Raw genomic sequence first — 13251 nt, 5'->3', positions numbered from 1 at the left:
GGTCAATATTACTCGGACTACAAGTGTAGTTCAAACGGAAACCAGAACACTTACCTTCCCGGAAATCCACGTGCCTGCCTACAGATTCTACTATGTACACTATTCTACTATGTAGAATCTGTAAATAGAGATAAGGAGATGAAAAACATGTTGTATTGGGTATATTCAATAAATGTGTCGTATTTTTAGTGTGGTCTGTGTAAATTAAGTATTGTCACAACCAACATCCAAATCAGTGGATGTACTTTATACAGCAACATAGGAAACTCAACCAGCAAAGACAGTGATGTTGCACTCTACACTGCTATTGTTCAGTTTATCCCCATCTCCTCTGTCACCATCTGGTACTCTGCTGCCACTGCCAAAGGCAAAGCAGGCTGAAGCGTATCATCCACTCTGCAGAGAAGGTTATTGGATCCAATCTAACATCTCTCCATGACCTGTACACTTCAAGGACCCTGAGGCGTGCAGGTAAGATTGTGGCCGACCTCTACCACCCCTTACACAAACTTTTGAGACTTTCTCCTTTAGCAAGAGGCTGCTGTCCATCAAACAAAACCTCACACCAATAAGCAGCTGGCCTTATCAATAGGGGCCTCTGACCCCTCAACCTTTCCCCTCCCCTGACACTCTCATCCAGCCTCAAAGTCACCCGGAGGTTTAAAGTCACAGTATCTGATTCTTTTGTATTACATTACCCCACATCGTCCAGATGTTGTCTCTGTACACTGCTCTTTGTATGTTTGCACACTTCTAGGACAATATCTTACACATTCCTGAACAAACTGTGAACTTTAAAATGAGATACATTGCACATATTTCACAATATTTTTACATTATTTTACGAGATTTCAGTTTCTTCACTTTTGCAGTACTTTCGTTCACCTGGCTTTAATCTCTATTTACAAATTCTACATAGAAATGTGGATTTTAGGTACGGCAAGGGTTCTGTTTTCTGTTTGTAGTTCGCTTGTAGTCGGACCAATCACGTATCAGCAGGCAGCGGCGTATGCAGGAAAAACCTAAAAGCAGGCGGAATGTAATCCACCGTAATGACATCCCGGCTCCAATCAGCATCTAACGATAATTTAGCTTCTTATTAATCTCTATAAACAGACATCTGCAGCAAGTTCAGCTAACAATCGTTTATCGCTAATCGCTGGCTAAACCGGACACGCCCGACATGTTTACCGTTGTCCCCAGAGGCTGTGTCGCTGTCAGACTATAGCTGACGGCTTCCGAGATTGACCTGCTTTCTATTTTGTATTCTATTTCAGTTGATTGCTATGCACCAAAATACTTGGACGAATCCTCCTTTTTGTACGCCTGCTTGGAAATAATCCCCATTTTGAATGCAGCTCTGAATAAAGCTGTTGGATCCCGAAAAACTAACTCCCTATAGAAAAACTGTTCATGATTAAGATGGAAATATGCTTCCTTCAATCATCATACTAAGTCATCAACCACTTATTAAATATTTACTTCAAAAGTAGTTATATTGGCTTAAATGGACTGTGAATTAGTTTATTATATAAATAATATAATGATTACCAGTGATACCAGTGTTTACATTTAATTAACGTTTTACAGGCCCAGGTAGCCCCCCTATTTCATTCAATTGAATAGTGTTAACAAATATCTTCTCCAGATTTTTCAGCAGGTTAGTCAAATGAACGTGATATTAAGGAATGACAACTGAAACAACAGCTCAAACTGAGTGAGCAGCTACAGTACATACTATAACTCTGTGTTGTGGCTTGAAATGTTCTCACACTCACAGATGGCACAGTGTGCCATCCTGCCTGCCAGCTCAGTCCACTTAGTGGTTTAAGGATGTTAAGCACGCCAAAAATCACAGACACCCTCCATTTCCATCTTAAAGAAAACTGAGCTTTACTGACTTCCTGTCAACATGCCTCGCTGAAGACTGTGTGGCCTGAACCCTTCATGGAGAGGTGAACACTGCTGGGCACAGGTGGATGGGGATATCTTCTGAATATGTGATTTGTGAATGAGATATTTAGAGGTAGAAGACGGGTTTTAAAGAAATAACATACACTTTCAGTTACCTGGAGGGCTGAACCCATCTCACAACTGGTCAGTTGTAATCCAATTTGCCTGTTTAATACAAAGCTTCAACTATTTGTTCTGGTTTTTTTTCAGGTCAGCTCCACTAAACTCCTACATCAGTCTTATGTTTACCTGTAAGATGCCTGTTTTTAGAGTGTTACATAAGTGCCAGCTGTTGGTCAGACATTCAAATATTTCTAGCTGACTACTTTCACATCATGTCATGGCTGCTTTTAACTTCATCATTTAACAGGATGAAGGATTTTAGTCAGCTAGTTAGCTTAGTTTAGCAGCACTGAAGAAATCCTGACCTAAAAACAAGCAGAGCACCAACCGACAGGCCAGTGGCAGCTTGCAGCCCATGAGACGGCCCGTGTCCACTGAAGGGATCTGAGTAACACTGATTTTTAATGTGAAGGTGCTTTTTAAAGTGTTTTTACTGTATTTTATCACCAGGTCCATTTGCTATGGAAAAGAGGGGACATCTGCAGATAATTCGGCACCTTGTGAACAACAAAATTTTTAGGGTCAATTTGAGACCGTAAAGTTCACAATCTTCGAGATTATATCTTTTTTCAACTGATGATTCAATTCGGCAACTTTTAGGGGAGAGGCTAAAATAACAGGGGAGAGGCTAAAATAACAGGGGAGAGGCTAAAATAATGGTTTGAATGCAAGCATTTATCAACATTTTGAAAGGAACAGTGTAGGAGAGGTGATTTTACCTGTCTGCAACTGGTTTAGCAATGTTGTCGAATATATCTTCTTGTTTTACTGCTTGATCAAAAACCTTCTGGAACCTGAACAAAAGAAAGAGAACAAAGACAGAACCATCATGACAGAACATCTCTCAATTATTTACATTTCCTACCATAACATACAGTATAAATAAATGCTGCTGGTTTAGTGCAAACATCCAGGGGTTAGTACAGTTCCCCACAGCAGTACTGAATAAGCACATAAAGCAGTCTATATAATTGCCCGAGAGGATTAGGAGGAGTTTAGTCATTCTGTTTTCTAAAACAGTCTCAAGCCACCATGTTTTATCCCACAGAAAGATGAGAGCGATGTGAGAGGAATCCGCCCAGGAAGATTGTTAAATGCGGAAATTTTATTTCTATAAGGGCACAAGGGAACCTCCGCAGGCTATTTTAAGGCTCTGTGGTTTTCAAAGGCTCTCAGTGTCCACTGCTGTCTGACTCCCTAACTGTGAATTTAGGGCTTGGAAGCGTGGCATGTGCCCTGCCCAGAGGGTATATAAGGCTGCAGCGCTCACCACCAGCCTTAAACAGATGTTCTGGCTCTGCAACGACACAACTGGTGGATGAATTATTCATGGGAAAAAGTTCTTATGCAACCTTAAAGGTCTAAAATTCTGGTGGGCGACACACCTTCTTAAATGTTGTACGGTATCTTTATTCATTTTAAAGTCTACTGTTAAACCACTCTTGGACATCTTGGACCAAGTTTAGCATTAAATAAGAGGTCATTATAAGACTGTAGCTAATTATTCTGATATTATGGAGAAACTACATGTACACTCTATGCAATTAAGTTTCAAATGTCTTCTTTCTATTTCTATAAACAGTACATACTACTAACTCTGCATGGCTTTAATACGATTTCTGTAATTGATTTATGGCCTGGCTCATGTTAAACCCTTTTACAAAGCACAAACAAATTCATACAGAGAATGAATACAACAGAACTTTCTTACATATCGTGTTTGACAGTCAGTCATAACTGAATCAGTCTCGGAATAAACAATTCTGTCTGGAGAAGATTTTTGGCTCATCTCTCCCTCATCTCTCACAGCCATGCTTTTTTCTGTTTTTAGATACTGTCCAAATATTTGATCATTTTGTACTTTGATTCTTTGGCAAAATTGTTCCTAAAAACTTCCATGACAATAAATCCTTTGAATTCAAATTTAATTCAACTGTTGTCCGCTGTGTTAAAAAGATAAATGACCTAACATGAGTTCTTCTTCAACACTCTAAAACAGTAGTTGCAAGTGGAAGTCATAATCGACATTGGTTGATTGTGCAACTAGTTGTTTTGGCTAATTTATGGAAGATCAAAGAAGAACTGACTTCCTGTAAAAGAAGTTTTCTGTGCTGATGAATTACAGTTTTGGATAGGTGCACAGACAGCCCAAGTGTAGGGGAGCCCGGGGTTGGTTGTCATGCTTTTTACTCTCGTGTGAATTACTCACGATCAATACTTACTTACTTAATTACAGTGGTCTTTCCCAACTTAGACGGAAGCTTAAAGTCTTGCCTTAAAATAGGTATCCCTTTCATTCTTATCAATGATTTTAAGAGCAAGTTATTAACCGTCAAAGACACTTTGACACACCCCACCACAGGGTTGGTTGTCCCTACAGTTATCAATGGGGTTTTAGTAAAAGAAAAGTAATTAAAAAAACCTGTTGTTTTGTTGTGTTGCAAAAAAGTAAGGGTTGCAAAATCAATGATTACTGTATTTATTAAACTATTTATTTTGTGTGGGTGGGAGTGTGTGTGTCTTACAGACAGAGTAAGTGTTTGTTTTTGTGTGTGTTATCAAAAACCTTTGAGAACGTATGAACTCTAACAATAATGTTTCATATGCCGACTTTCTTTCTGAACTGATTTGTCAAAAACATAACATACTGTAGGTTACAAAAGGTTAAAAGTAGCCTACATAATACACTGCCTGGCCAAATAAAGTCACCACCTGGATTTAACTACGCAAATAGGTAAGAGCCTTCCATTGGAAAATCACTGCAGTGATTAAAATGTTTCAGCTGACAACAAGTTATTTAACCATAACTGATGCAGTGAGTAGCTTCTCATTTCTTAAACAACCGTGTCAAAGACATATCCTGTGGTTGTGGAAAAGATGCGACTCTTTTTCAGAAGGGTCAAATTATTGGCCTGCATCAAGCAAAGAAAATAACTAAGGAGATGCTGAAACTACTAAAATTGGGTTGAGAACTGTCCAACACATGGAGAAGACTTTACGCAGTGGCCCGACTCTCCCATCATCAATACAAGACCTTGGCGAAAAATTAATTCAACTCTGGACAGAAATAAATGTTGTGACATTGCATAAACTTATCAAAACGATGCCACAGTGAATGCGTGGCGTAATCAAAGCTGAAGGCGGTCCAATGAAATGTTTGAGTGTGTGACTTTTTTTTGGCCAGGCAGTGTATGTCCAACATCTGTCACATGTGTGCTAGCTGAAACTAGGCTCAAATCAAAGCTATTGCCCTCCTTTCTTATTAATGAATGTTTGATTGTAAAATGACTTTTCACCTTGAAACTTTTAATACAAAAACACCTACATGAAAAACTACAAAATGTCTTCAAACCTCCATGTTTCGTGTGAGCTCCACAAAACGACTCAATAGAAATGATCACGACATCAGGCCAAATGTTTGATATGAACATGATGAAGCAGCGCCCTTTCGTTTGGCTGTAATGGTCTCTTGTACTTGCTGATACCTGATTTGAAGCTGTATCTGAGGCAAATCTGATACTGTAATCGGTATTGCTACAACTCTATATAAAAGTTAAATCAATACTCTATGATGTAAACGACGGAGAGACGTTTAGGAGTTTGAAGGTATTAAAAAAATGTAAACCATTAAGATTTAATAACTTTACTTCACTTAGACCAAATTAGATTAGTCCAAATTAGACTTAAGTTATCCAATCAAATACACAGTCGATATACTGTAACACTAGAAGACAGAGATTCATACATTAAGAAATTACACTAAAACATCATGAATTAATATAATAAATAATAAACTTACTATACAGGGAGATAGAGGTGCTGATGTGCAACGGCACCAAGTGAATAAAAGGTTGTATAGACAAAGAAAATACTGCTACATTTCACCCTACCTGAACTTGTAGCACTCCCTCTTGTTGTTAACAAAGCCTTCAGCCAGATCCCTGGGTACCACAAACTCCAGGGAAGCACCTGTCTGATCCTCATTGTCCACAGAGTACACCTGAGGGAGCCAGAGACAACAGCAGAGTCAGTCCTATGGCAGAACAAGGCCTACAGGCTGCTGCCTAACATCACACGGGAATATTTCAGGAGTAGCCACATATGCATGTACTGTTTTAAAAGAGTTGTCCACTACTGTATGTGTCCAATGATATGTATGCTGTTATGCTATGTGGTTCTATACATGCAGCCTAAAATAAAAACAGTGACAATACATCATGTAAGGTCTAAAATATATGTTTGCCCACTTGCGGTTTGGGTATTGCAAGCCCCAAAATGAAAAGATGTAGTTTATGAAGCATATTTCCTGTGGAAAGCACTAGAACAGAACAGCCATGATCAGTGCACAATGTGGGCAAGCTCTATAAAATCACCTTCATTTACCAGAAGCCTCAGGGGAGACGAGAAAACCGCAGAACATTAAACCAATATAGAATCAGCTTTGGCAGTGGAGGACATTAAAAGTGGGGCTGGTAGGGTCAATCTAAACACCCCCTACTCTTTGTATTTGAGCTTCAACATATGCTCTGACATATGTTTCCAATGGACACTGATGCAATTACATGTCCCCGGGGTATAAGGAATAAAAGATAAGACCGAAATGATTGGTTTGTTTTTCACCGTCACCCAGCCTGCAGCATTGCCTCCTGAACACCACTGTGTCTGTGGTCCTCGCATGGACACATGTACAACCTCAACCTGCTCCAGGGAGGTATCTGTGATCATTTCATTGGCCCTTTAGAAAGCAGACAGTGCTGCCAGGGATGTTTCCTCACATTGATGCCTGTGATTGTCATTGGGAAGCTCTTTATTAAACCTGATTGTAATACAACAGCTTTAATATTAAATATTGTTGGTCTCAAAAAGCAAAGTGATTTTAGCCATTAGTCATAAAATTACAGGAGAAATATTAAAAATCTGTATGTCTTTTTACACAACACAAATCATGTAAGGATGCTAGATAATATCAGCACATCATCAGTACTATTTGATTACAATTTTAAAATAACTATCTGCCAGGAATTAGCATTTCTGCATATGACAATAGCAATATGCAGCTTTGAAAATGTTACATAAAAAATAAATATATAAACAAAAACAAGTATGGCATGTTTTGCATGTAACCTAAGTTGGAGTAGATTTCTTATTTAAAATAATTTTGCCCAGTAAATGTGCACATTTTGAAAAGCATTGTATTTTCTGAATCTGCCGCTGGGACATCACAGTAAGTAGGCATAGTAATAATAATATGTTAATTCCACTAGAGTAGAGACTAGTAGGTCTCTTAAGCTAGGTATGAAATATGTTTCAGCAAATGGCTCAAACAAGATGGATTTTGCATTATGGGTTATAAGTAATAATCATGCATCCTTAAGTCACATACTTAAGTCATACAGAAAATCAACACAAAACGCAATCTGTCAAATTTAAGGTTGCTATATAGTGTTAGACACAGACCTGTTTACAGTAGACATGTCATAGCACGGCACAGGCATAAATGAAAACATTAATGATTGCATTCCATTCAGGTGTGTTAGTTCCAAGGACCTGGAGCTGCATTGTATGTTCTTCATCAATGACAATGATTTATTTGACACTTAATGGAAGTGAGCCATCATTTATTGGGTCATTAGCTACAACTGTGCTTTTCTTTCCTGCTATGACAACGTGTTTGCAGTGAACGGAGATAATTAACGTTTTAGGAATGTAGCTAAACTAGCATGCTCTCTATTTAAGCCTCGTTACGCCAACATTAGCTAGCTTACATAAACATAAAATCTAGTTAGCATTAGCTTTCATATAAACTTAGTAGTGTTTGAATGTTTTTAAGTTGTTAACTTACCGCCGCAGTTTTCTGTGTGGGTTTAATGCGACCAAATATCTGTATCGTCTGTTTGACCATTTTTTATTTCGTTGAGACACAAACTCTTTAGTTCAGTTGGTTTTTCTTAAACACGTAACACAACTAGCCAGTTAGCTCACTGGCTAACGCAAGAGTCGGTGCAACGCTCTTTGACGTTTGTTGTAACCGGTTGCTAAGCGACGTTGGTCACCGCCACTGACAAAGATCGTCTATACTTGAGAGGATGATTCATCAGAGTAATAAAACAGCCATTCCATCAATCCTCTTTCACTCATTTCCCCAAATGCCGGATAGTATGAGTCAGAGAGATGATCAGGGACTTATGTGTGTGTGTGTGTGTGTGTGTGTGTGTGTGTGTGTGTAGGAGGGGTAATGTGAGCAACACTGAACACATTGTAAGATGTGAAAATAAAGCAGGGATTCAAAGCTGTTTCTTCTCATGTTTATTAATCTCTCCTTAGCATGTGTTTTGTCAGCAAACAAAAGGTCACAGCATGTTCAGTGACTCATTCAACAGGCATATTGACAGAAGTGTATTAAGCACTGTAGGCACTCAACACAAATTAGGCCATCAGCAGTAACTGATGCAAATAGTTTCAATAACAACAATAGATTTCACAGGTAGGGAACACTTTTGTATGCGTCTCAGTTACTCAAGAGGATATTTGACCAAGATCAACCACTTTCTTTAAAGTAATAAACTTACAAGTGTTTGCTATTTAACCATTTGAATAGAATTTCTGATGACATATTGTTCATGATATTTATTTTCATTGAGGAAGAAAGATGTGCAAGTGACAACAATTTTGGATTCCTCAATAAGCATTGTGTTCTGGAAATATGCATTGATTTTGAATATAATAGTTGATTGGTTCATACAATTATATTATAGTAATATTTGTATATTTCGCAAAATTTTGTCAAATAAAAGTTATTTTCTAATTTTTGTTAATGCTTAAAACACGGGCCTTCCTTTAGCCAATATGCAGATGTTACAGATGCTATTCAATCTCTATATCTGAGTGTGAGGCAAAGAATGGCACAATTTGCAATGCAACAAACCATAAATAACCATGTATTACATGCCAAAACAAATGTACATATAGGACAGTTCTTTCTTTTTATGTACTGCATGTATGCATTAAAAATAAACAAAATCATAGCTTTTAACAAACGTCTCTTTGATCCACCAAAAGTTTAAATTCTCCGCAAGGGAAATTAAAGATTGACAAATGAGAGAGACCATACTGCAGCTTTTGTGTTTGTGTGTGTGTGTGTGTGTGTGTATGTTTTACGCATGATGTGGAGCTAAGAGGGCAAAAAATATATACCCAGTGGAATGCAGAAGATTCCTTTAAGGTACCGGCCTGTTTGCATGCAGGCACAAGCTCACACACACATACATGAACACACCCTATTGTACCTGAGGTTTAGCTGTATGTGTATCTTTTTATTCACAAGGTTGAAGTTGACTTTGTCACCTCGTTTTACCTGCACAATGTGAGGCTTTGCACATCCACCAGGGGAAAAGAACACACATTCACTTATCAGCTGATGTACACAGAACCATATGTGTTGTGTTTGGTAGGGAGGGAGGGAGTGGTGGCTTTGACCCTGTCTCCAATTTCGGTGGATGCGTGTCATGCTGTTTCTGGTATTTCACCTGAACCCTGTATGCCCCCCCCCAAATATAGCCTACCAGGAGGCCTCCCCCAAAGCTGCACACCAGCAAGCCTACCGGGAAGGCTGTGTGGTTTCATGGTGGCATTTAACAGAATGTATCATGTTTGTTCCAGTGCATTCCTCAGTGCCACAGAAAATACTACTTGTGTGGTTCCTTGTTTTTAAGGACTTGTGTGTGTTTGTGTGTGTGTATTGTTGTGCATAATAGTGCCATATATACGGCTGAGTTCAGTGGGCAGTTTGGTTTAAATGTGTAGATAATAATATACCAAGTTTGCTATAAAGAATGTGTGGCACTATACACGAGTGTGGTTGCTTCTACAGTACCAATTTCAGATTGCTGTGTGTGTGTGTGTGTGTGTGTGTGTGTGTGTGTGTGTGTGTGTGTGTGTGTGTGAGTGTGTGTGAGTGTGTGTGTGAGGAACTTGGACGAAAGAACTGAAAGACACTAAATTTATCATCATCAACATCTAAAATTAAAACCAGCCAAGTTGCAAAAATATTTCATAAACCATGACAGAAGAACTTCCTGAACTCTGAAAATGAAAACCCCCAGTATGTTCCCTATAGGCTCCTTGTCCCTGTTCCCCAAGCACGCTTGTTTATAACTTGTGATATGAGGTTGCATGGAAGACTTACTAGGACAACCTACACAGTCCACTCACACAGGGATGAGCATTCATGAGATGATTGTGTGAGGATAATAAATTGAAAAGGATGTGTTTCACATGCTTTAACATGCAGCCCTGCTCCTCTTCAATAAGTCTGTGTGTTAGGGATATTCTGCATTATGTAATAGGTTAAGGCTCTATGAAAAGAAAGTGCAGCCTTTCAGGGAACTGTTGCTGACATGTTCACGTGTTAGGCCGTAAATTATGCTACCAGTCATTTGATTCAGGCAGCCGTCAGGCAGATACTCCTCTCCATGCATGGCTGAACAAAAGCTTCTCTAGGAGAACCCTGAAGCAGTGAGACAACTTCAAAGAGGGAACTATTTTACAAGGCTTTCAGGTGTAACACAACGTTTGGCAGCCATGTCTGAGGTCCACAGCTCTTGGCTAAAACGTTTTAAACTGTCTCAAAAGACTTCACCTCACTTTTATTGCAAACCAAGTTGAAAACACATCAAAAGTGCACACATGTTCTTTGAAGGTGCATGTTTGGACAAATACAATGCAGGTTCATTTTTGTTAAACCAGGCCAGAAGAACTCCATCCATCCATCCATCCATTATCTATACATCGTATCCTGTTCAGGGTCCCGGGGGAGAAAAAACAAGTACAGTGGTAAAAGTTGTTTTCTCAGACTTTTAAAGCTAGAACTTGCAGCACCTTGAAGCCATTAGCAAAGTTGGTAAAGACAACAAAGTACTATGTGCCACATAATCTTTAAGTTAAAGCTGTTATCTCGACAGATAATTTCAGATAATTTCAGTTTCCTTCTCTTTGGCGATAAACGGTGATTGCAGGAGCACACTTCCCAACTGAACAAGACGTCCACGGTTGGCTCTCTTTGTTACGGTTGTAACTCTCAATTTTCCTGGCTGACGGTCGCTTTCCTTCTTAGACTGTTTGCTTCATCTGAGCATCGAATTTGTTTCTTTTTCTTTGGATTTTCACTTATTTTTGAAGTAGTATCTGTAGTCATCCGACTTTTCTTTGTTTGTTCAGCCATTACTGTTTACTCGAAACACTTGTAGAGCTCCGCCTACGCACTCTCTGGCAGACCAACCACTGCTGGCGGATGGAAAATGTGTCACTAACTGGGCACCACTTGTGATTTTTTTTCGCGAATGTCTCCACAGACACCCAGTCCATAATAAACTGCAGATCTAAAGGCTTTCATCAGTGGGCCATAGGCTCAATCAGCATTGTGTTACCTCATTCGGCGATAGATAGTTACTTAACAGACATTTATTTACAAGAAAATCTGTGATATTAATACTAGTAATAATAGTAAATTAAATGTATTCACTCATCGCTCCATTTTCTTCTGCTGATCAAGGTCCTGTTTCTGACTGTAGCAGGCTTAGTTAGTACAAATGTCCCTCTTCCAACCACAGTTTACAGCTCCTCTGGGCCAGATGACATTTATAACGTCTCCAGCGATGCACCAACCACCTCAGCCGCCTCCATTGACAGAAAGTCCTTCAGAATGTGACAAAGTCACAACTTGTGGACGAGAGGATACAGTCATACAATTGCACATCTTAACCAGCTCCACAGTATGAATCACATGTAAATCAGTCAGACCAAAAAGATAACTTCTTGTACTTGTAGAAACTGGATATGGTGTCAGTGTGGGTTATGGAACACTGCTCAGCTGTATTAGTAAGAGAGTACAACGTTCTAAACATTGTATGTATTTACTTTCTCAGGTAGCTCCTGAGACTGGTTGTGACATTTGTTTCATGGTTTATAACACATGACAGACAGTAACTGTTAGCAACACATCTGTTAGCACTCCCTCTGTCTTAGCAGTGGAAAAGAAAAGGCTACTTTTTTCTTGAAGGCCATAGTAACCAATGTGAGCATATACTTTAAACAAGCATGCAGATTATATCACATGACTTAGGGTTTGCAGCCTGTTCAAAACGGACCCAGAGTTTCAAAGAGGAAGCAGCCACGTCCACTTTCTACAGAACAATTATACCGTGCAGTTAAATCTGTTTCCTTGACAGAAAAGTGCACGCAGTAAACACCAACCGAGGGCCGGACCGGGCTTGTTAGGGAGCTGTGAACTCTTTTTTCAATATCCTGTTTTGGTCCTTGAGTTGTCTTTAGCTTTAGCTGACATAGCTGTGGTTTCACCTCAAAAGAGGCAACCAACTGTACTGCACGAGACAACGCACGGAAACTTCAAATCTGGACGCAAGACTTTTTAACCCTCAACAAAGAGACAAACACTCTGTTTTCTATTTGTACACAGTTTGCATGCATGTAAGCCAAACTGAATTCCTTTGTTTGGCAAAGGGAAGCAATTAAATGTTTTTACTAGTAAATTATTTCCCCATTATTCGGACTTATTCCTTCCTTCATCCGTCATGTGTCCTGCGTCAGGTTCACAGAAAGATCAGATGATAGTAAGCAGTAAGAAAGTGTCACAATGGAATTGTCACTGTGGATGATCGTAACACATGCTGACATGTGCAAGCATGCGTACACACACACACACACACACACACATACATGCTTCATCAGCCCTGAAAGGACTGAGGTGCAGTACAGACAGTTGTTTTGATACAGATAAAGGTGGAGGCCACTTGCTTCAACCAAGTACATTTCTAAACTTGTAGAACCTTAAAGGCAAAAACAACTTGTGCTGCAGCGGCAAAGAAAAAACCTGTTTTTCAGTCATCTTTGCCAGCATTTGACACCTTTGTCTCTGGCCTGGCAGTTAATCAAAAAGGTGTGCTCTGTGTCGGAGGATTACAGCCTGACTGGGAGCATGTGCAGCTCTCTTCTGACAGTCTTTAGCTCTGGTTTGTGGTTGTTTGGATGTTTGGAAGATGACTTCAATGCAGGTTCTATTAGAATGGGAACAAACATGTGCCCTGCAGAGAGGATAATCTGAAAATGACCCCAATAGAAAAGCAGCAGAACAAGAAACAGTTGTCGTTCCTTCAAGAA

General features: G+C 39.4%; 1 protein-coding gene across 1 annotated transcript in view; it reads right to left on the bottom strand.

The window, feature by feature from the left end:
- kif6 (kinesin family member 6) overlaps positions 1 to 7978 on the bottom strand; it is an 89286-nt gene extending 81308 nt beyond the window's left edge. Inside the window, exons 1-3 of the mRNA XM_069661123.1 lie at positions 7919 to 7978; positions 5967 to 6076; positions 2796 to 2870 (exon numbers count right to left, since the gene is read on the bottom strand). Of these exons, the coding sequence (XP_069517224.1) occupies positions 2796 to 2870; positions 5967 to 6076; positions 7919 to 7978 (245 nt within the window). The remainder of the gene's footprint in view (positions 1 to 2795; positions 2871 to 5966; positions 6077 to 7918) is intronic.
- Positions 7979 to 13251: the final 5273 nt, after the last annotated feature.

This window comes from Semicossyphus pulcher, unplaced genomic scaffold (assembly GCF_022749685.1).
Source record: "Semicossyphus pulcher isolate SPU_LCO1_2020_fin unplaced genomic scaffold, fSemPul1.0.p SCAF_14, whole genome shotgun sequence".
NCBI lineage: Eukaryota > Metazoa > Chordata > Actinopteri > Labriformes > Labridae > Semicossyphus > Semicossyphus pulcher.
Note: the sequence above shows the minus strand (reverse complement) of the source record. Positions and strands in the feature narration are given on the sequence as shown.